The 24,784-nt window shown below is 41.0% G+C and overlaps 1 protein-coding gene across 9 annotated transcripts in view; it reads left to right on the top strand.

The window, feature by feature from the left end:
* Nucleotides 1-721: 721 nt before the first annotated feature.
* ICA1 (islet cell autoantigen 1) overlaps nucleotides 722-24,784 on the top strand; it is a 134,967-nt gene continuing 110,904 nt past the window's right edge. For 2 of the 9 annotated variants that reach the window (XM_019729786.2, XM_019729788.2), the window contains exons 1-3: nucleotides 1,071-1,207; nucleotides 19,822-19,926; nucleotides 22,725-22,887. In XM_019729786.2, the coding sequence (XP_019585345.1) occupies nucleotides 19,910-19,926; nucleotides 22,725-22,887 (180 nt within the window). In that variant the 5' untranslated portion in view covers nucleotides 1,071-1,207; nucleotides 19,822-19,909. Of the gene's footprint in view, nucleotides 1,208-19,821; nucleotides 19,927-22,721; nucleotides 22,888-24,784 lie in introns of all 9 variants that reach the window. The other 7 variants (XM_019729787.2, XM_019729782.2, XM_074340769.1 and 4 more) reach the window with 6 other exon arrangements.

Genomic DNA, 24,784 nt, shown 5'->3' with positions numbered 1-24,784 from the left:
CAATATCCTATTAGCTGAATGCATTAATGGCACTCTCGGCAGTGTTTTCATCTGTAAAATGGGAATAATAATTTCATCTACAGTACTGGGTTGCTGTAAGGATTAAATCTTGCATATGCCAGGCACACAGCAAGAAGCCCATTAATGTTAGCTGTGGATTTCAGGTTGGTTTGCCTCTTTAGTCAATAACTGTATTTTATTCCATCCTGTTAAATTTCTATCAGTGACTATTCAACGAACTTTTAAATAAACATATAACATAACTGGGGATGGAATCACAGCCCATAGGGATTGCTTTTCGGCATAGATAATTTTGGGAAGCATCTATTCCCACCCTTTTTCTTCCCGTGATCACTGCAGGGCACTCCAAAAAACAGGGTTTGGTTCTTGCCTAATGACAAAGGATAAGAGAAGATGAAACTACTGTAAGTGTCAGTGACTTAAGTATAAAAGATATATAATGATATGGGAATTTAAAAATTATATACACATACCTACAGTTTTTTCCACATAGCCTTTTTTCATTTAAGCCCAAACCTGACTTTCAGGTACAGGCCTCTGTAACTTTTCTTGACACTGAAGTCATGAAGTCTTATGGCCCTAAAACCACAGAAATCTATAGTGAAAACAGGCAGCACGCACTACGCATGGCACAGAGGGAACCGTGGGGCTCAGCTACGTCTCCCACCTGTCGACCAGGTCATTGTGACGCAAATGCTACAGACACGTGGAACACCTGCGAGAGAGCAGGGGCGGGGTCATCCTGGGCGGCAGATCTGAGCGGGAGATACCCCAGGAGATGGGGGTCGACGAGAGACCCCAGAGGGTACAGAGAGGGAGACTCACTCCCCCAATCCTAGACCCGCCTCGAACAAAGTGAGGCCATAGCGCCCTCATTCAGAGATCCTGGGGTCCTGCAGGGAGGGTTCGCCCTCCCGGGCGTCTCGGAAGGCGAGAGGAAAGGAGAGAGTGGGGTGGCGGCGCCCCAATCGCTGGCGCCCGCTCCCCCTGGCCGCTGCGCTGCGCTGCGGCGCGCTCGGGCTCCGGGGGTAGCTATTCCGGCTGGCGGCCGCCGCTGCAGGAAGGACCGGTTCCTGCGCTTCCCCCGCCCCCTTCCCTCGCCTTCTGCTGACGTTGACGTCGGATGAAGAAGCTGGAGGGACGCTCCGACCGCGGCCGGGAGGCTCCTGGGGGCCAGGGCTCCGAGGTACCTGTCCTCCGGGGCCGGGGCTGGGGCACGCCGGGCGGGCTGCAGGCTGCAGCGGGAGAAGCCCGGCAGCCGGGGCGGATGGGGGCCCCAGCCTGGGACTGCCAATTCTGCCTTCCGCAGGCGGCGGGTGACAGGCGGGTCGCCTCCTCCTGCCACTGATCCCCTTGCGTAAACCGCTACAGCCCCTTCCCCTCCCCCGCCTGCTCCCTTGGGTCTGGGAAGGTCTGGAGGATGCGCTCGCCTGAAAGCGTACGTCAGCCCCGGGGGAGCGGGAGGGAAGCGTTCCAGACTCCGGCCCCATCCCTTGCCCCAGCTCCGGCAGCACCCCCACCCATGCCAGCCCACCCCACCCACTCTGTGCCTCGCCTCCCACCGGCTCCGGATTCAGGACCTTGAGGTCTTTGCGTCCAGGGCTGACTTGTTGACAAGTTCACCTGCCGCGGCGCCTGGTGTTTGCATTTTCTTTTAATTGCATTGCCCATCTTTGGCGGAGGTGGCAAGGAGCAGATGGGTATACACCTCTGTATAATCACTGGTGCCCAGAGACCTGAGCTTGGTCCCCAATGGGCGAGGTGTTCACTAGCTTCGGACCGACTAGAGCAAGAGTCCCTAAGCAGGCCAGGTCCCTGCAAACCCAGGCGTGCCCGTTTCCTTTGGGCGCTGCTGACTCCGCCTTTCCTGACCTGGGGCTATTGCAGCTCCTGCTTCCTCTAGAACCGAACATATCCTGTTATGTATGCCTTTGCCCATCGCGACTTCCCATTAACCTTTCCCACTGTCTTTTTACTTGGAGTGCCCCCTAGGCCCCTCATCTTCTCTTTGGAGGTCTTAAAAGTACTGTGCTCTTTTCTTTTGCTGGTGAAAGGCATCAACTGCCTGGTTGGGGAGAGGTATCGTTTAAAAAGGGAATCAGGTTCTCTTCTGTTTAGATAGCATTAAAAATCAGCACGAGAAAATCAACTGCCTTAGTAACAGATCTGGTAGCTTTATAAAAATGATCAGCGCCAGGAAAATATATCATACGCTGGTTTGAGAATGATATTGAATATAAGAAGAAATGCACATAAGGCATTGGCCATTAAGGTCCCATAAATTATGACTCAGAGCAAACATGTTCGTGTTTAAACATTTCAGTAAAGGCTGTCCAGAAAAATCTCAAATTGGTTTCTGTCGACTTTTAGTTTAGATTTTCTAAGATCTGAACTGTTCCTGGGGGTATGGAAGTGAAATAAGAAATGCTTATTCGTTTGAAATTAATGCTCCAGACTCAATTTCTTACCTTCTATTTAAAACCCACACATTCTAAACATACTTTTAAGTGGATTTTCAGGCTAGTTTTGTTTTAGAAACATTTTGTGTAGAGAATACTGTAGGGGCAAAATCAGTTTATAATCCTTAATAGTTCAAACGTCACTGTTTGGTTTTAGATGGCCATGGTATATATTTACTTGCAGGAGATGGGGCTTTCTAAATACATCTTTTTGCATTACATAGGTAAAGAGTTGTACTGTTTATGTTAAAAATAAAAGATCTTTAGAAAACAACAGTTAAGCTATTGAGTACAATTTATAATAGCGGAGAGACCTGAGGTTATAAAACTGACTGTGGATACTTCACCCATAGGTCATCAAATGCTGAATACGCTGCATGGTACCTGCCTGGGCAGTTAATTTTATAGCTGCCTTTCTCCCATTTGGTTCACTTGAGTATCTAGCTGACTGTTTTCTCTAAGCATCGTTATTGCTATGCCTTTCTCTCCATGTCAACCCTCTGAAAAATACAGAAAATTTTGTTACTCAAAAGAAAACCTTAAATATTGCTGCATTTTCAAGGCATTTGATTCAACAGTACATTTTTTTTCAGGTGCAGACAATTTTATCAAAGGCAGGGAGGTGTGGTAACTGTGAAATGACATGGCAGGGTAAACCTGTGTTGATATGAACTTTAAGGTTACAGAAACCTCATACAGGAAAAGGTGGGGAAGTTAATAGGCCACATGGACCAGGAAGTTTTCCTCTTTATTGGTTGAGCCTCCTAGCAGGAAACCTGAGGCTAGGTGGCAACATTTAAGATCATTGCACTGGTCACTCCTGTCCTTCTCACTCCATCTACATTGTCAGAGTTATGGGAACCATGCACAAGTTTGTTATCTGCATGTTTTTGGCCATCGGGCAACATAGGTCACTAATTAACTATATTCCCATCCTCACCCTCTTCCAGAATCTGCCTCAGCAGAGCCTTAAATTCAAAGACTGATACAGGAGAAACTTTTTCCCTCATTTTTTCCCCAAGCTGTCCCATGTTATACCACAATCATATTGAGCACCATGGAAGGTGTGCAGAGGGCACACAAGCTTTGGATTCCAATGGAGCAGGATTGAAACTCAGAGATACAACAACTAACTAGCCACATGACATGACCTTGGGCAAGTTACTTAAGCTCTCTATATTATTTCCGTATCTATAGAGGAAAAATATCCACCACCTTGTGGGGTTGTGGTAGGATTAGAGATAATATATGTTGACCTTTAACAAATAGCCAGATGTTTTTCCAGGAAAATGGGTTGACTCAGGAAGAACGAAGAATTGCAATTTAGGATATATGGTCTAATGGTGAACCACATACAAGTGCAGAGAAACAAAGGAGAGGAACGGTCTTTTATAGACTTAGGAGCTCTTGTAAACAGAAAGTCCATTAGAGGAAACTGAAAGTTCGTATAATGTCCTCATTGGCTGAATTATGGCAGTTTCCCATTAGCTGAGCTAATCTTTTCTTCCTCCTGCTGAGGTAGTAAAGTGGTATCACTTCCTGTCAGAGATGTAGGGTACGTCTCTTCTATTGGAGTCAGTAGTGTGTGCTGAGTGACATTCTTTCTAGTTGTCAATTCCATTTTAAATTATGTTTCTATTTACTAATTTTCACCTATATAGAAAATGCTTTGCATAGTAAATAGGACTCAAGTAGTAGCAGTCATTATCTTTCACATGCTAATGTGCAACCTGTATCTGAAAAGGATGCTACTGTTTTTCCCCTGTGATAGGGAAGGTGTTCCAATTTGGTTTTGAGTAGGTCAAGTGATTTTGTACCAATACTGATAGTTTGGGCTTTTGGGAATACTTCCTGAAGTTGGAGGATGCAGTCTGTGGTCCAGGGACGAAACAAAGCTAATTTGTTCTAACGGGGATGGATCTTCCAAACCTCTGCCATGCAGATGTGATCCATAGACCAGCAACACTGGCTTTCCCTGGGATCTTGTTAGACTTACAGAATCTCAACTTGCTTTCACCCACCAGGCCCACTAAATCTGAGTCATTCATCAAATCTACATGTTAACAAGATCTCCAAGAGATTCACATGTACATTAAAGTTTGAGAAGCATTGTTCTAACCCAGTATTTATCAAACTTTTCTGTCCACTAGAACCATTTGGGGGCTTGTTAAATGTGGATTCCCAGCCTGGTTTCTCCCATCTCCTGTTAACACCTCCAGTGGCTCTGATGTCTGCTCTTTGAGAAACACTGCACCAAACTTTTTCCAGCATAGTACTCTAAGATGGGCCTATGCCCTCTTCCTTAACAAACCTGCACATTCAACCCCCTTTGAGATACCAAAAGTAGGTATTATAATCCCTACCTATGTGATCAAATTCAGACTGTAGGCTTGTGATGCCCGGGATAATGCCTGTGGTCGAACGGCCTTGAACGTCTGTAAGTCCAAGATGACCATTCTTTCACTACGCTAGATGATTAATATATGCACTGTGTGTGTGTGTGTGTGTGTGTGTGTGTGTGTAATTTCAAATATTAATGAATCTCTTCAGGGCAGGGATGACTGTACATAATACGGCATTTTATACATGCTTTTACAACAAAACCTTCCTTGTATATGACTGTCAACCAGTTACTTAAGAGAACTGATTTTGAACTTCATCCATAACATGAGAATGATGTCTGCTTGTCAGTGTTGTCAGGATAAGCATAATGTTCATGAAACATGAATCTCAGTGACAGAGAAGTGATAGTTCCTCAACTAATGGTAACTACTTGTCCCAATGTAACCCTACTGAGAGAGAACGAGTTCATGGAAAGCTGAGAAAGTGGCATTGCTCATGATGAGAAGACTGTCCTGCTAAGTCAGATGACATCAATCACCAGGCCTTTGACCAACTCAGAGAAGTGGGGTCACTACTCAGTACTGAGCAAGCATATGTTGTGTCTGTGCCATGTGCCATGCTCTGGGCTAGTACTGGGAATCCCAAGACAAGACCCAGACCCTACCTGCTCTGGGGGAGCCTACAGCCTAGTACGGGAGACAGAGGAGTCAGCTGACAAGTACATTTCAGCAAAAATAGGGAGGCACCCCACCCAAGTGGGAGAGAGAGCAGAGAAAACCTGAGAAGATTCATGGGGGAGGTGGCCCTTGAGCTTTATCTTTAAGGTTCAGTAGGAATTTGGCAGAGTTGGGAATGGAAAAAGTCCCCCTCCCCCCCAAAGTATCCAGGAGTACAAAGAGAGAGAATACGGGTGGGAGAACACAGGGAGAGAATACTGGTAAATAGTCCTTATGTCTGGACCCCAATGTGCATGTGTATCCCTTATTAGCTGAGAGACCTTGGGCAAGTTTGATCACCTGTGAATTGGGAAGATTAAATATGTGATTTCAGTTATGTGCTGGATAGTCGTGGTGGTGGACATCTTAGTGGAAAATAGGGGACTGATATTAAAAGTCATTAAAACTAGAGAAAACTCAAGAGGTCTATTTTATAGTACATTTAACAGAAAATACATGAAGTTAAGAGAGGATGACTGAAAAAAGACAACTGAATGCAATATAGTACTGTGGGGAGAGAAACAGGAGGTATATGTGTTCAGTGATGGGCCACTGATTATATAGGTAATGGTGTACCCCGAGAGTCTAGATTTGAAAGTGGAAAGATCCTCTCATTCTAGGTCTGAGAGTTTTTGTACAAGGAGTGACTAGAAAGTATTGCAGCCGCTTTCCCAGAGCAAACATTAAAATCTCTTCCATTACTTACCATCATCACAACGTCTCACACCCTCTTCTTTGTTCCCAGAATAGAGCATGTACAGCGGTGTTTGAAACCTAATGGTACTGAGGGGAAATCTAGCCTTCTCTGTAAGTTTCAGGGGTAGTACATCCTAAGCCAGAGACCAAGGAGCTAATTGCGATAAATGCTCCCCCTCTCCTTATTTATAGGAACCCTGATAGCCACCAGGAGTCCATCAGCAGTTTTTGCTGTGTACGAGCACCATAGTGATAATGGATTTGGGACTAATGCAGGGTCTGAGCCTGATTAGGAGAGACTGGTTTTATAGAAACGGAGCCCATTATCTAATCTCTCATCCAGATGTAGAGAGGAGTGTTTCAAAACGGGAGCTCAAAAGTCAAAAGCCAACCTGAATTTATTAGTTGTTTACTAGGAGCAAACTACTTCACCTGTCTAAGCTTTTTTTTTTTCTCACAGGCAAAAGGAGGTGGTATCCCCTTCGTGGTAGTGGTGTGGAGATGAGATAGCGGGGTTAAGAGCTTCATACATGTGAAGTGGTCAGTAAATGGCAGCACATAGTTATTGCCCTTTGTCCAGCATATCAGTATATACTGAAGGCCAGCTGTGTTTCAGGTATTGTGCTTGGTATGAGGAGGCAAAGATGAAGCAGTTAGATCCCTGCCCTCAAGGGACTTGCAGTCTCCTGCAGGAGATGAGATGTAATTAGCTCATTGCAGGAGAGTAATGAGAGTGCAAGGAACCACCAGCATGGGGCAGTTAATTCTTCAGTGGGGAGGACAGGAGTGGGAGGCCCCTGAGGGGTGGCCGGGTGGATGGTGGGTTGGGGCACATTTCACTGAGGAGGTGACATTTGAGCAGACTCTTGAAGTAAGGTGTAAGTTGGCCAATTGGATAAAGGAGGGGAGGGCATTTCAAGTGGAAGGAAACTTTGCAAAGCCTTGAAGAGGCGTAGTGTATTTGAGGAACGTTCTAGCATTCTAAACGGACCAGAAGGAATAGTTCTGTGTGAGGTATAATAGAACTTTTGGGAAAGGGGGCCAGAATATGAAAGGGCTTGGGTTTTGTGCTAAGAAGTTTGGAATTTTCTCTGGTAGGGGGGTGGTATGATTAGATTTTCATATTATAGTAATAGTTCAAACCGTGGTGTAAAAGATGGCAGATACCAGAGGAGTGTTGCCTCTGAAGACCTTGACTAAGTCCTGGCTGTGAATATAGAAAGGAAAAGATGTAGTTAAGAGCTAAGTTTTGACGTACTGTGTTTAAGCGCCTCTGGGACATCCAAGTGAAGATACAGTAGGGAGATAGAAATTTGAACACCCCTTCAGACCACCAGGTCCACATTTCCATCTCTGTGCTGTATGTAATCTCCGGAGAGGTATTTAATTTTGGAAATCATTGACATGCAGGTGTTGTGGAAGCCATGAAAGTGGATTCCATTGCCTATTGAGCAAGTAAAGTGCAATAGAAGACAACCAAAGTTGGAACCCTCTCAATCACTTGTATTTGAGAGGTGGGCACAGGGAAAGGAAGAGGCGCTAACGAAGAACATTAGAAAGACACAAAAGTATAGAGAGTGTCTCCGGAGAAATTAAGGAAGGGGAGGGAGCTCAGTCAAAAGTCAAGTGAAATGAGGACTTGAGCTGGGCTCATACTGAGAAACTTTATCTGGTGTTGTGGAGAAAGGAACCAGACTGTCTGTGTAGGCTTAGAACTCCGGGAAGAGAAGGAAAAGGATGATAACTGGAGTAATAAAGAGGATGAAGAATAAGGGTTGAGGACAGAAAGGGAGGTTGATTAACTGGAAAGAGGGGATAATAGATCGACTAAAGTGGGAAGGGCCAAGGGGGTGACACCCATCCCTTCTGGAGAGAAAGTAAACAGAGGAGGAGCCCAGGGCCATCCAAGGGCCATGGTTCCCCACAGTGCATGAGGAGGGAGACTGGTCATCGTCACCCTGTGGAGTTTTCTTTCACCTGCTGCTCCTTGAAGGCCAGGAGTTGAGTGTCCTTGTAGCTAATGCCTTTTCCTTGGTGTTGCCATAGGCAGCATGGGCGTCCTTGTGAAATAGATAAAGTGCACCGGTACCAAACCACTCCGCCCTTTCTGCTTCTGGCTTCTCTCCTCTCTCCTGACCTGGAGTTCTGTGCCTTTGGGCTGCTTCCTGCTTATTCTACCTGCCCTGCCAAGTATATGTCCAAAGACCCTGTCTTTCCTGATCCCCATCAAAAGAACCAGTCTTGTGGCTTATTCACTCCAAGCATTGCTGCTATTTAATCCCGTAAGGTTCTTAGAAAGTAGAGAGAACCTGGAAAAGGGATCTTATATTAGTTCTCAAGTACAGCCAACTAGATGACCCAGCACAGGCAAGGTGGCTCTGTCAGTTGGTACATGAAAATTGTCGTACAGGGTGGCATGCAGGGTCTCTGCTCCTGCTCCCTGCACCAGAACACAGGTGTCATGCGGGGCGGCCTGCGGGGTCTCAGCTCCCGCTCCCCACATAAGAACACAGGATGTGGCCAGGCCCAAAAGGAACACCCACAGAGCCATAGGTAGGGGAGTCATACCACTATATTCTCGCTGGCGGCTGGGTTGGAGACACAGGAAACAGGAGCCACATGATCCGCAACCTGCCGTCCACTTCTCTGCAATCTGCAACCCACACTCCGCCACACCACGCGCTTGCCAGCCACCATCTTCTTGGTAGCCCCCATTTTCTGCTAGCGTAGCCACGGCAGTTATATTAGTGGCTAATGGCTCACTGGTTACAGCTGACGGCCAACTAGCCACAGCTGATGGCCATCCAATCACAGTTGATGGCCATTTACTACCTGAGCCAATACCTTTCTATGTGAGGCCGAGAGCCTGGAAACTACTTTCTGGGGCTCTGCCCCCACACTCCACCCCTACAAAAATACAGAGCTTTCTCTTGCTGTCTGCTTCCCTTTGCTGCTGATTCTTATTTTAAGGTACTCTTTTTGATTCTCCCTCTCCTTCCTGGACTGCCTTCATCCCATGTTCTTAAACCAGCCCAAACTCAAACATGTTCTAGTGGCCACAACTTTATCAAGACAGTCCTTGAATACATGCCATTTCCAGAAAAAGATGCTGTCGTGCAGGGAGACCCTGCCCGCTGCGCCATTTGTCATGCGGGGAGGCATGCGGGGTCTCTGCTCCCGCTCCCCACATAAGAACGCAGGACATGGTGAGGCCAAAAAGGAACACCCACGGAGCCATAATTAGGGGAGTCATACCACTATATTCTCGCTGGCGGCATCCTCCTCTCTGCAATCCACTCTTGCCAGCTCAGCCACCATCTTCTTGCTAGCCCCCATTTTTTTTGCTAGCATAGCCACGGCAGTTATATTAGTGGCCAATGGCTCACTGGTTATGCTGATGGCCAACTAGCCACAGCTGATGGCCATCCAATCACAGTTGATGGCCATTTACTACCTGAGCCAATACCTTTCTATGTGAGGCCGAGAGCCTGGAAACTACTTTCTGGGGCTCTGTCCCCACAGGAGCTGTGGTGGTTTGTTTACAGGACCTGTGCATAGTATAGACATTTTATAAACCACATATGGGTGTCTGTGTGTTTCAGTAATTTAAGACTAATAAAAAAGGTTTACTCTGTGCCTTGGGGAATTTTCTTCTGTCCTGGGCCTCAGTTCCCTCCTCTATGAAAAGAGATTGGATTAAATGATCTATAAATTCCCTTAGCTCTGAGTGATCCTGTAGAGACATAAGAACTTACTTGATCATCTCTTTAAGATGCTTTATTATGAATTTAACATTAAAGAAAAAGAATCTTGTAAATATTAGTGTCTCCCTAATTATTCTGATTGCTGACATTATGCTAATGTGTAATTTCATACAGTTGTGGTTGCTATATTCTTTTTCTTCTGTTGCACCTGTAATAATATTAACCATTCATTTATTTCTATATATTTGTATATAAATTATATATACTAATTACATTTATAAATATATGTATACATTTTATATTTATAGGTATATATACATATGTGTATATATATAAAGACAGAGATTGCTATCTTTTCACTTTTAATGGTCTTATAGTTCATCCACTTCTCACTCACATGAATCTGATTTGGAACAAATAGTACATTTTGTATGTAGATTTGCACCTTTTTAAAACAACCTATGAATATATGGAGTGCAACCATTTTCTAAAGGATTATATATGTTTATACACACTCACACATATATATAGTCTTTGTATACATACATATATGTATATATTTGAGATTTTATTTGTATAACATTTCTGACAATAATTATCAGGGATTCTGGGGAGAATTAACTGTTTAAAGGTATTTGCATCTGTGCAGAATACTCATGACCTAAGTTACGGAATTAATTTTTAGCTCTTTGCTGATTTGCTTAATGCCATAGGCCAAGGCTGTCCAATTAAAAAAAATGACAGCCACATATGTAATTTAAAATGTTCTAGTATGCACATTTAAAAAACTTAAAAGAAACAGGTGAAATTAGATAATACATTTAATCCAATATATTCAAAATATTATTCCAAAATAAAATACGTATATAATATATAAATAAATATAAAATATAATTAAATATAAAATACAATATGTAAATATAATACAAAATACAATGATGTAAAATTTAAATATATACAAATGCATCAACAGAAAATACGTGTAATGTTTATCAACATAAATAAATATAAATGAGATATTTTACCTTTTTGGGAGGGTACTAAATTTTCAAAATCCAGTGTATGTATGTTTTACATTTAAAGCATATCTGAATTCAGACGAGCCATATTTTAAAGACTCAGTAGCTGCATGTGGTTAGTAGCTGCTGTTTTGCACAACACAATCTTAGATGAGCAAGTTAACTTATCTCAGATTATTCTTTCATAAAAAAAAAAATTTTAAGTTGGTGTCATTCTTTAGCATAATATTTATAAGAGCCTTCCAGATTTTATAATTGGATAATTGGTTCTCAAACATAAAATGCAGTTTTGAAATATAAATTAAGGAAAACATTTGTTCTGTGCTGGCAGTTGAAGGATGTGATATTTCTTTACAGAAGTTGATTGAGACCTTTGTCTGACTAGGGTGTTCCTTCGTTAGTCACCTTTTGAGATTATTAAGCTTTTACAGAAAAAGCCACCAAAAGGACTAGAGATTAAACTCTGAATGCTAAATCCTAATTGACATTTGAAATTTACATAAACCAGCCTAAATAAAGTCAAAGGTGAATATAATTTACACAACATGTTTTTTAAATTAACCTTGTCTATAGCAAAAACAACCTGTGTTCTTTTTCTGTTTCCAGTCTTCTAATCCATTTTCATATCATTTACTGTTGTAGTTCTTGGAGGTTTGTTGTTTTCACATGCCAGCGTCTTTGTTATTGTTGCCATGATTTTTGTTGTAGCACAAAATTCACTCTTGAGCATCCTGTGTCAGTAAGGCTTTAAGTAAGAGAAAGACGGGCGAGACCTAGATCATGCCCCTTGTGAGCAATTTGAGTTGGATGCTTCATTTTGCTTTTAGTTTGCTTTTTGGGGACATAACATTTTAACCAATACAAATGTTAAGGATGAAAGCCTTTTTGAGAACATCTTGGAATTTCTTTTTAGTTGCCTAGAATATGATACGCTATATTTGATATTTGCGAAACACCTCTTAGAATAGAGGAATCAACTGCAGAGAGCACCAGTGCAATTAGTGTTTCAATCCCAGCATTCCTCCTTGTGAATTTGATCTTTGACCTGATTTTGGACAAGTTTTCTCCATTTTTAGAACCCCAATGTCCACATCTTTAAAATAGATGTGTACGTTATCTCTAAACTTTCTCTTATATATAAATGTCTCTACAAGTAATTAAAATTAGCTTTATAGTATTTGTGACTGAGTGCATCCTAGGTGTCACCGAGCCTACAGATAAGCAAAGTGAGGCCAAATAAGTGAAGTGACTTGGAGGAAGCAAAAGACTGTGGCATGGTAATGGGCTTACAGGTGTTTATTTTATATTGAGCAGCATATTGGGAGGCAAGTTATATTGTCATTAAAAAAATTTACTTTAGGAATGTGATTTTAATAGGTTTAGAGAGTCATTAAGTTTAATTAATGCCTGAGCTCTTTCAAAATGTGAATGAAATGATCCTTTAAAACTGTCCTAAGACCCCAATTCATTAACAGAAAATTCAAATTTTAACAGTGACTTACTGTAAGGTTTAAATAAAAACTTGCCCATCTTCTAGCTGCCTTGAATAAGGTTAGAATTCTGTTTTCCCCTTGTAAGATTTGCTGACTCACAAAATTAAAGCATGACTCACAAAATTAAAGCATCAACATGTTTCGCTTTTACTTGTGAATTTATGAAATGTCAAAAATCATTTGCAGAAGACACAAAACTCAATTAGAAACAGAATCCATTATGGAATGCTCAAATAATCCTAACCTTAACAAAATCTGTGCTGAGAGAGAGTAGTAAAAAGACCCATAAAAGCTAGTCAAATTACATTGCTTTAATTAATGTTTAGCTTTTGAAATAATGAAAGATGATTCAACTTCCCACCCTCCTTAGGGATCTCTCTTTTTCAGCTGTGTGAACAGGATCTGATGAATCAAGATTTTAAAAATAATAATAAATATAGTTAATTATGCCTGGAGGACTGTTTCAATTTTTTCCCCCTGTTTCTGCTGAAACCGTTTTAATACTTAAATACTTACCCTTCATGGGAAATTATAAAAATCATTACTGACATAAGAGAAAGTCACTAGAGATAAACCTCTGGGAAAAAAAGATGAAAAATACTTTGAGCAGAAGAAGTGCACAAACATTTTTTAACTCGGTACCTAGAACCTCTGACACATTTATATTTCTTCCTTTCAGTAGGCGAGCCATCGGGAGCCTTGCTTCGAAACCATGGCTCTGGGGCTAAATGGCTTTGTTCTCTCAGGCCTGTTAGTGACCTCTCTTGATCATAGGTCCCCATTTTAAAAGGCAAGGGCTTCATTTGATTGTGTCTCAACTTCCTCTAGGCTCTAAATTATATGACTTACATTAGTTCTGAGACTGCACCAGATAAATAAACAGAAAGACAAAACCAAATATTGAAACTGGTAATATTTCTAGATAAAGTGAATCTCTGAAATAGCGGGAATATGGAACTCGCAGAAAATTCTATAAATTAGTATGCAATTGGAAGCTAAATCTAAGAGACATGCCACAGGCTTCCAACAACTTTTGTTATGGATAGTCAAAGACGAACTCTCTAGACAGGGCATAGAAGGTGCTCACTAAATGTGAATAAACACCATTGAGTGTCTGTGCTGCAGTGGCTACAGAATATACAGTAGTACCGCTGTTTTCGAATGCCTCCGTTGACGAACATTTCGGTGTACGAACACCGTAAATGCTTCAGTTTTCGAACACGCCTAGGAAGTTGAACATGTCACACGGCTTCCGCTGAGTGCAAGATCCTGAGACCTACCTGTCAGCTGTTTTCCAACATTTCAGAACTTGAACGGCCTTCAGAATTGGATTATGTTCGAAAACCGAGGTTCCATTGTATCTAATGCTGAAAGTGACAAAAGGTGGCCTCAGAGATTGACCCCTGTGTCTCCCCTATCACATCATCTTTAAGTTATAGGAATGCACAGCTGCTTAGAATTGGTTGCGTACACACACCTTGCAGTGAGTTCTACTGCATGTTCTTTGCTTTCTCTCTGCCTGGAATAATACCATCGCCACCACTGCGCCACACCCCCGCAGATATACACACAAACTCTTAACCTTCACATGGCCAGCTACTACTGATTCTTAGGAACTCAGCCCAAAGGCCATGCAGGAAGCCAACCCTGTGTCCTCTCCTCTCTGTTCCTCTAGCCCTGCCTGGGCGCCTTCCTCTGTCATGGCACACGTCCCACATCACAGACAACACTTAGCATCCCTTGACTTCCGATTCTCCTTTTCAATTGTACACAAATAGCCCCAAAAGTCTGGGACATGTAGTGATATGTCATTTTACTGAGGTCTAATTTTAAGAAATTATTCTGTGTTTCATCAGTTTAAGAAACCATTGCTCATAAGATCTTTTACCATTTTATGTTCCATGAAGAAAGAAAAATGACTGCCGAACAGTTGACAAGGTATCAGTGGTAGGACTCATCCCGGCTTCGGGGATGTTGGAATGTGAACAATTTGTGTCGCATTCAGTTGACATGTGGTGCCATGAAGGTGGTGTTTGGGAATGAATGATTTTACTATGGGATGATTCAAACTTATCATTTTGCACTCACATCACTGTAAGACTGTTCTGTTCTCTTAAAAAGTGTGCTTCATAGGGAGGAAAAAATGGCCCACTTCCCAAAGAAGGCTAAATGCTGGTGTGCACAACAGAACTGGAGAGCTCTAAAACAGTGACAATTTTAAGTTAGAAAATAGAAATTTTGAATAAATTAGAGAGGAAAATGACAGATTTTGGCAGTGGCTCAGATCTGCAGTTCAAGAGAATTTACCATATGTTCAGTACAGATACAGGAAAAAAGGATTCTGCTCTCGGTTTCAGCTGGTACTCCAACTAATAGAAAAACTGCTCACTGACGGAAGAGAAAAATCTGCCGCTAAGGTTGGGAAGGTGATAAATTTGAGACATGAAACTGCGCAAGAAACAGGACACACACTTAGACGTGATTCAAGAGGAAGCTCATTGAAATATTTTTGTGGGTTGAGAATGGTGATATGATGAACTGTAACTACTGATCTCCCCTTTATTCTGAGTAAGGGTGGGTTCAAGAATTTTGGATTCTTTGCACGATCTAAATTAATCGCAAGTGCTATCAGCTAACTCAGTGAGCTCATAGACAAGGGTTCTGGGCTAGAACAAATGTTCAATGCTGCCGAAGGCAGCCTATACAGAAGGAATATACTTTCTCATGTTCTGCCTCCAAGCAGAAGAATCCAGCATCAGGGTTTAAGGAGCCGAAGACAGCATGACTTCTCTTCCTTGTAGCAATGCATCAGATTTTGTTTAAACTGGGCTTGCTTTAGCATTCTGTGAACCTCACAGTGTTGGAAAATATATTTGGCGGGTATTTAGAAAAACTTTTGCTTATGTATCGGCCATCCGGTGTGTTTGAAATGACTTTTCAATGGCTATAGGAAATAAAAACAAGTGGAACAATTGTAACCTGTCCACATGGGTGGATAAAACTGCAGACTCAACACAGCAAGCATGTAAGAAAAGCATAGAGGGAACATGAGCATAATTATTGCACAGAACCCAGGGGCGTACAAAATCTGAACAAAAGTATCCCTGCTCCCTGTTCTCCTAGTTCTCCCCACAGGGCAGGATGGTCTGTCAGCCACGCGTGGCTGACAACAGGTGTGGTTTTAATGGCCTTGGAGCAGGAGGTGAGCATATTGCAACCCTACCAAGGTGCAGCCTAGAAAAGGCTAAAAGGATTAGGCTGGTAGTCTTAATGTCACAGAGATTAGGCTGGTAGTCTTAATGAAGCCGAGGTGCTAACCTCTGCAGCAGCCCCACCTGTGAGCAGGGAGACATCTTTCTGCCTTATTTCTTGTCTTAGACACGGAGTCTGCTCCTCACTAACTCACCCCCACCCACTCTCAGGATTGTTACATCAAAATTAGGAACTTGATTTTTATTGATCTGTTCAGTTTTGTACCCCTACTTATTTGAGTAGGTCTTAATTACTACTGGCGCATCTGTTTTGTCTTCCTTGGGGAGACAGTTTAGTGAAACACAAACATTCATGTGGCCAAGTTTTGTTGAACTTAACAATGTTGGTGCTTTTGTTTTTTTCTTATCATGGCCCTCACAGTCCATAAGCAACCCGATACTTGTTCTTCTTGGCTTGTCTCCCAAGGTAAGGCCGCCACAAACAGAACTTTAGGAAGTTGTCTCTGTACCATTAAAATGCTTGAGGTATGATACCATTCATTTTGGGCTTCTTTCATAAGTACCTTGTAGCAAAAGTGGAGAAATAATTTCCTTTACATAAACGTGAGTTGAAATATTAATCATAGGCTTTATTGTATTTTACAGAGGAAATGATATTCTTACAGCAGAACTTACAAATTTGGGGGTGCATGAAGTACTTTTTATATGTCCCTTGCAAATTCAAGAGTCTCCGGGGTCTGGAAATTATGTTTACATGTCTGTCTTTCTTGCTCAACTCGTGCTGTGCAATCCTGTAGCCGCTAACCGCACGTGGCCACTGAGCACGTAATGTGCCTCATCTCAGCTATGTGCTGTTAAGGGTAAAGTATACACCTGGTTTCAGACTTGGTACAAAAACACGAATGCAAAATATATTGTTAGTAATTTTTTATTGATTACATGTTGAAATAAGATTTTAGATATATTGGGTTAATAAAATATATGATTTAAAAAATGTTTACAGTTTCTTTTTACTCTTTTAAACATGGCTATTATATCATTGAAAATTACATAGGTAGTTCATAGTATATCCGTTGGACAGAGCTGATCTAGACTGTAAGTTCTTTGCGGCTAGGGATACTGTGTGGCACCTATTAATTAGATGCTTAATGTGCATTTGCTAAACCGCACTGTGTAATTGAAAGGAATGAATGGATGAGGATTGTAACAAGTTTTTAAAGTGTTGATTTTGACACTGTGGGTTTACGAAGTGACAGAGCAAGATGAGATGGATTTGAGATGGACAGAGCAAGATAAGATTTAAACAAATCTTAAAATGTTTATTAACTGTCCCTGGTGTATGGGGCTAGAACATACCTTAAAGGAAATGCAAGCCATGGTTGCAGCTGCCTTCTCATGAGACGTTCAGATATGCTCTGTAGAGATGACCTGATTTTGCCACCCATGATCCCTTTAGTCAGATGCTATAATTCAGCAGTTTAGTCAAGAAAGATGCGTTTCTAGAAAGAGTTTTTCCTGTGTGCCATTTAGCTGCGGTGCTCAGACTTTAATGTGCTTAAGAATCACTTGCAAAGCCTGTTACCAATGCAGATTCCCAGACACACTTCCTGAGATTCTAGTTCATTCCGCAGGTAAGGGATGGGGCCCAAGAATCTGCATGTGAACAGCCCAGAAAACAGCAGTGCACCTGGCCTGTAGACAGTACCTTGAGGAAACTGCCATATGGCATCATTACTTGGGAGTAGCCTGGAAGTCCAGGGAGAAGGGACAGTTTGCTCAGTGATATTATCTGTTACACTACAAAGAACTTAAATTGTTAAATATTTCAATAAGCAACAATTAATTTTAAAAGTTGTAGTAAATGAAATAATCAACAGTGAGAAGGCAACTTAATGGGAGACAGTATTTGCAAACCAGATATCAGATAAAAGGGTCGATATCCAGAATATCGAGAATTCCTACAATGCAATAACAAAAAAAATTACCCAATTGAAAAATAGGCAAGGACTTGAATAGATATTTCTATTTCTCCAAAGAAGACATACATATGGCCAATAAGCCTATGAAAAAATGCTCAACTTCACTAATGACCGAGGAAATACAAGTCAAAACCACAATGAGATATCACCCTGTACCCATTAGGATGGCTGCTGTCAAAATAAACAAACAAACAAACAAAAATAACAAGTGTTGACAAAGATGTGGAGAAATTGGAATCCTTGAAGGCACTGTTGGTGGGCTTGTAAAATGGTGCAGTTGCTGTGGGAAAAGTATGGCGGTTCCTCAAAAAATTTAGAACTACCATATGATCTAGCAATCGCACTTCTGGGTATGCATCCAAAAAAATTTAAAACAGGGTATGGAAGAGATATCTGCACCCCCATGTTCATTGCAGCGGTATTCACAATAGCCAAGATGTGGAAGCAATCTCAGTGTCAATCAATGGATGAATGGATAAAGAAATTGTGCTATATCCATACAATGGAATATTATTCAGCCTTAAAAAACCTGTTGTATGTTACAACATGGGTGAGCCTTGAGGACATTGTGCTAAGTGAAATAAGCCAATCATAAAAAGACAAATACTACATGATTCCACTTACGTGGAGTCTCTAGGATAGTCAAGCTCATAGAAAGAGAAAGTAGAGTGGTGGTTGCCAGGGGAGGGGGGAGAAGGAAACGAGCAGTTGTTTAGTGGCTGTAAAGTTACAGTCACGCAAGATGAAAAAGTTCTGGATATCTGTTGTACAACAATCTGCATATAATTAACAATACTGTGTACTTAAAAATTGTTAAGAGAATAAATTTATTTTTTTACTGCAATAAAAATTTAATCAGAAAATACTATCCTAATAGTTACTGGTGAAATTGAACTCAAGGCAAGAGTATAATAACTTCATTTCCTTGAACAGTATCTTTTCATGAGAAATAGTGTTGGAAGCTTTGAGCTAAATGTGTACTTGCTGTGAAGCCGTGTGGATGCATCATGGCCTCTACACAGTTTACTGAGTAGAGGGCAAAGCTTACTCATCATGAATGTCATTCCCAAAGCAGCTTGTCCCAAAACCTGGATGCCCTCCAGGGGGAAGAGGAATGCTTATCATGGGATGCTGTCATTCCAGCAGCATTAGGACACTCTAAGAAAATGTCCTCCTCCTCTCCCCTGAAGCCGGAATTTCAACACCTCAGTTTAGTTCTCTTGAAGCATTTTAAAAAAAATTTTGGAAACTCTAATTATTTAAGGGGTACTAGTTGCCAGGACCCTTTCTGAGGCAGAGGGAGAACAATTGCATTGATGTTGGAGTAGTCAGAGCATTCATCCACGGAGCATTCACTCTGGCAGCCAGCAGTCTGTGTCTGGTCAGAGTCCCTTTAGGTAGTGAGCTCACCGTTCTTTCCTTAACTGGTAGGTAAGTGTGGCTGGGTTGGTTGACCAGTTTCCAGGAGTGGGGCAAATGAAGTGAGGGGCAAAGGTATCAAGGGACTTCCATATTTACTAATGAGATGAAAATACAATGTTAGGCTGGGAAAAACTGAGTCACATTTTCCTCCTTTGTACCCTTCTTGGTATCTCATTCTAGCCTAGCAACACTTTGTGTGTGTGTATGTTTTCTTTTTTACAGTGGGCTATTTTGTGTTTTAGAAATACTGATTATGAAATATTTCAAATCTGTAAAGAGATGTGCAGATGCAATATACTCACCCCATAGCTTAATAAAGAAAACACTAGGGGTACAATTAAGTCCATGTGTACCCCTCTTAAATAATCCCCCCCACACACACACACACTGCAGTGGTAACTGCTGTCTGGGATTCAGTGTTCATCATTTCTAAGGAATTCTTTGTACCTTCACTCTATAATATTTCTGTACTTCAATAGTACATAGTATTGCTTTGCATGGTATGGTCTCGTATTTTAGGCAGTCTTCCATATACTTCCTTTTTAATTCAATCTGCTTTTTTACTTCTTAAACTTCATTTGAGATATTTCTTCCAGTGTTACTTAAACTATTTTTGACACCAGTGCACAGTGTTATTGTGTAATAGTGTTTGGCCCCTAAAATACAACTAGAAATGGCTTAGGTTGAAATTTTTACATGTCAAGTTAACACATAATTGTATATAGTGTAACTGTTAAACATATTTGTTTTATTTCAGGTTATAATATAACTTATCCTCTCATGCTTTTTCCCTGCCCCTTCTCCCCAAATCATCAACAGTAGAAAAAGAAGAAGAAGAAGAAAACATGTCAGGACACAAATGGTAAGTAATTTGTACTCTTTTGTGAATTGCGAGAGGCTAATAAAAGAGGAAAACACATAGTATATGCTCAATAAATGTCTATTGAATAGAAAAATCAAGAGTCACTTTAGTCTTTTGGTCCCTATCCAATGTTGAGTATAGTCAAATTCAATATCTCTATTATGTTAAATAATATGGAAACCAAGTAACCAAACATATTGTTAAGTTCTTATCTAATGAGTATTTTATAAGAAATTTATTTGCATACAGCTTTTCTCTTGAGCATCTAATGTTGGCTTTTCATCACCATTTCTTCAAATGTAATGAATTGATACATTTTTTTTATCACTAGCTTCCTTACAACTTCTAATATTAGGGTTATAAAAGAGTTTTATGTAGAGAAGCTATAAAACAATGAATGAGCAAAACTCAGACTCATTAATTTATACTCATGACTTCAACCTTCATGAACACTCAGGAGCCAATCATTGTTGGAAGTAAATGATGATGAGTAAAATAGATGTGGGAATCATATGGCAGTGTTAGTGCTGACATTGATGTGCCCATAACACATCATGGCAGCACGGTTAGCGTCTCATAAATTCCAGTGTTTCTGAACCTTTTTGAACCCTTGACCTACCAGGCGAATAGATCTTTGTCATGTTTTACCTCCTTTAATTTGTATCATGAAAAAATGGGGTGCATATTTTCATTTTTCAAATGTCACAATTAATTACTACAAACAATATACTTTTTAATCCCTCCTCTCTCAGTAGAGAAGCAATCAGTCCAACTCCTCTGTAATATCGAGTGTCAAACTTCAAAAGAACTTTTGCATCTCTTAACATATCATGAGTTTTAAAAGGTAGCTATTAAAAGGCTAAGGGACATAGTTTCCCTGAGTATCCCCATTGGACAGCTTTCTAAGAGTGGTCAGACTGTTTTTTTAATTGTTCCATCTTGCCTCATTAAGGCAAGGGGATGGTTCCATCATACAGTGGCAGCAAGCTTGGGGAAATAAATAGTCACTCATGTAAGAGAGACTGGAGAGCCCCAAGAAGTGTGCCCTTCCCCAAAGTCTTTCTCCTCCTTACTCTGCCATTTCATTGCTTGCTGCTGAAATGCAAGGGCTACAGAAACCATTGAAATGAACATTGGACTGGGATCCAGGCCTGGATTTTAATCCTGTGTGGCTTTAGACAAGATTGTTAACTTTTTAAAACCTAAGATTCCTCATATGTTAAATGACAGGGTGGTTACTGGATCACTAAAGTCCCTTTTGTTTTTTCAAAATGGAATTTTCGTTCTGTTAATCCATGACCGTTGACGAAAAAAGATACAATACAAAGAAGTAGACCCAATTCCCCATTCTTGAAAATTCCATTCCCCCCCCCCCCGGAAATAACCACAGTTTTGGTGGACATATCCTTCCATCTTTTAATGACATGCTCTCCAGACAGATTATCTTTTACATTAAAGTTTTATATATTTTCATCTTATTTTCTCTGATGTAAGCTCATTATAAAACTTTTAACTATTAATAGTACAGAAACCGTGAAAATCCCCCAAATCCTACTTCTCTCTCTAAAGATAACCATGGCTAAGGAAGTCATCTGAAACCCCTTATAACTTTTGAAAGAATAAATCTGTGAATTGAAAATTGTTATCTGGAAGGAGAGTATAAATCATGAAGTTTTGAGCTACAGGTATTTTCGTATAGTAGTATAAAGCAACTCATGTTTTAGAACATAGGCCTGGCATATTTTGAGTGGCAATAGCCTGGGGTGAAAGATGACGTACCTGTCTGTATAGGAGAGACAAGGGGTCCTGTGTGGGCCCTGGGGGCGGAAGAGGGGGTAGGCAACATGGGGAGAGTGGAGTGCCAACAGCAAACTTTCTGTCCATAATTGAGGCACTCTGGTCACTTTTACAGAATTCCACTTAATTCTCAATCTTTTTTCTAATTTCTTTTTGCGCACGTTTTGATCTGCTCTTCGCTATGCTCTTCCTGAAGAATGGCTTCCTATCTGTATTTTAAGCATTTATGTTTAAGAATTTAAAGTTTTAATATCAGAAATCTGTAACAGATTTTTGTAAATTTTTTTTTTTTAGTTTTATTTGACTGTGGTAAGACTACTTCACATCTACCCTCCTAACAAATTTTTTAAGTGTACGACACAGTATGTACAACACAATTAACTATAGGCACAACGTTGTACAGCAGGTCTCTAGAATTTATTCATCTTGCATGATTGAAATTTTATGACCATTGATCCGCAATTGTCCATTTCCCCCTCACCCCATCCAGCCCCCGGTAACCACCAATCTACTCTCTGATTCCATGAGTTTGACTATTTTAGGTACCTCTGTGACAGATTTTAAGCATGCTATTTTTTAGCCTCTTATCTCTACTTTTCCGCCACCACTTCAGTATTGGCTGTGATGCTCCAATGACGATAACATGGTGTCCGGCTTTATCTCTGACTCACTGGGGTGCCTGAGCCAGTCACCCTGCCTGGTGTGGCCTCGCTTTCTCCCCTTCTAAAAGGGGTGTGTCCTACCTGTTGACACCTAATTCTCTTCAAGGTTTAGTTTCTCAAGTTCCTGAAAAAGTTGTTTTATTTCCTCACTAACTTTTAAGATTTTGGAGTCAGAGTTGACTCACTTTTTGGCACAATCACCATAAGAGAAAGTAGTTCTATGTTTATTAATGTTGTAAATATGTAATATAATGTGTAGATCAGTTTGTTCACACTGAAATATCTTAGCCATGATGAAAGTCATGCCTAACATAGCTCTTTACATTTTGTTTTCAGCAGTTATCCCTGGGACTTACAGGATCGATACTCTCAGGATAAGTCAGTCGTAAATAAGATGCAGCAGAAGTATTGGGAGACAAAGCAGGCCTTTATTAAGGCCACGGGGAAGAAGGAAGACGAACACGTCGTGGCCTCCGACGCAGACCTTGATGCCAAGCTGGAGGTGAGCGTTCTGCGCCCCGGCATAGTCATCTCGCTGGGGTTGTGGCCCCAGAGTGGACTCACCTGGGCTAGCCTACGTGTGCTTTAGGTTCGAAAACATATTGCAAATAACTAGTTCCGGAGGGAAAATCAAAGATCAGATCAGTTCAATCCCAGCCTGTTTTTGAAAGACCGACACATTCTCATGTAACCACCTGTATGCCTCAGTTAATTTGTTTTTCAAGCCCTCAGTTGAAATGCGTAGCATGTGGTAAATTCTCAGTAAATGTTGGTTGAAAAATATTAATGTAATTAAAGAACCACCACGAGTAATTCCGACACTAGGGTCAGGCACATGTTTGCATTTAAAAAAAGGAAAAGGAATGACAGCAGAAGATCCTGGAAAGTAGAGTCTAGTAAGCTTGGTGTTGAACCCTGGAAAATCTGAAATGGATAAACTAAGCAGATGTTTAGTTACACTAGTGAATAGAACAGTAAGTTGAATTCATATCTGGTTGATGCTCAAATACTAGTATAACTGGTAGAATGTCAACTAACTCCCCATCTTGCTGGACATTCTCCAATAGTTGAGATTATAACTGAAAAAGCACACTTATGACTTCTGTGAATGACAGGGCACTGACAGGAATCATATGTTACATGACCTTATAAGAATTCAAAATGATCCCCCGATTTAACACGAATGCTAAAATTAATGAGCTGAACATTTCATGGGACTGAAACGGAAAGCTCAGGATTTCAAAAAGCTTTCCAAGAAGGGTGGCCAGGATGGTGAAAACCGTGGTTATACTGGTTATGGGAGATGGGGTAGTTATCAACTGTATAGGAAGGGCCATCATGAGGATGAGGGATAATTCATTCTGTGCATCTGAGCGTAGAATGAGACCCAGGGCCGCAGTTCATAGTACTCATCTCTCATGGGATTATCTCAAGTGTTCATTTGTTTGCCTGTCCTCCCTCCACTCGGAGGTCACATTCCCTGTGAGCCTTTTTCACCATCGTACCCTCCGCCAGTCACACAGTGCACACTCAGGTAGTATTGCTGAACAAGTGTACACGTTCATGTAATAAATATTAGCTCCCAACCCTTTCCCCTGTCATTGGAATTGTTCAGTTAGAAGCTGCGTTTGACAGGGTTGTTCTAATGGACTTGGCTGCCCCGGGAAAAGGAGAACCGGGAGGTATCTACTCTGAGTTAGTATTCTAAATACACTCACAACGATTATAAGTCACATATACTTCTCACGTCTTATAGTTTTACTTTGTCTGAACACCCTAGTAAATACAAGTGTTGCTCAAAACAGACTTGAATGTGTTATTAGTACATTAAACATAATACAGTAATTTTATATTTATGTTTAGATTCTGGCTGCAGCATTTTGACTGAATCAACTATATTTAATCAAAATAGTCGCGATTCTAAGCAGGTAGTGTCGAAAGTACTTAGCGGTGACTAATAATTTTACACATGATAGAGGTTTCTGTTGCAGAAATGTTCATACTGATGTTGATGTTTATAGAGAGAGTGGGTTCCATCAATAAAATATATGAAAAGGCTGTGCAAACCCTTTTGATGTGTTCTCACACTGCCCTCCATAGAGCGTAAGACTCTAAAACAAGAACCTGTATTCTGCTGGCACAGAAAGCTGTGTGCCACGCTACAATAATGGCCAGATTCTATTACAATCTGTTGGGACGTTAATGTATAAATATTACACTAAGTTTAAGTATTTGTCAAAATTTCTTGTTAATAAATTCATTTTGTCAAAAACAGCTCTTAAGTACAAGAACAGGCAAAAGTAACCTATGATACCAGAAGTCTTTTAGTGGGTGCCATAGCCAAGGAGACTGACTAGATGCTGGAAATGTTTCTTATTTTGGGTCTGGTTACAAGAGTG

The sequence above is a fragment of the Rhinolophus sinicus genome, linkage group LG09, assembly GCF_036562045.2.
Source record: "Rhinolophus sinicus isolate RSC01 linkage group LG09, ASM3656204v1, whole genome shotgun sequence".
Lineage (NCBI taxonomy): Eukaryota > Metazoa > Chordata > Mammalia > Chiroptera > Rhinolophidae > Rhinolophus > Rhinolophus sinicus.
This window is presented reverse-complemented; position numbering and strand designations above follow the sequence as displayed.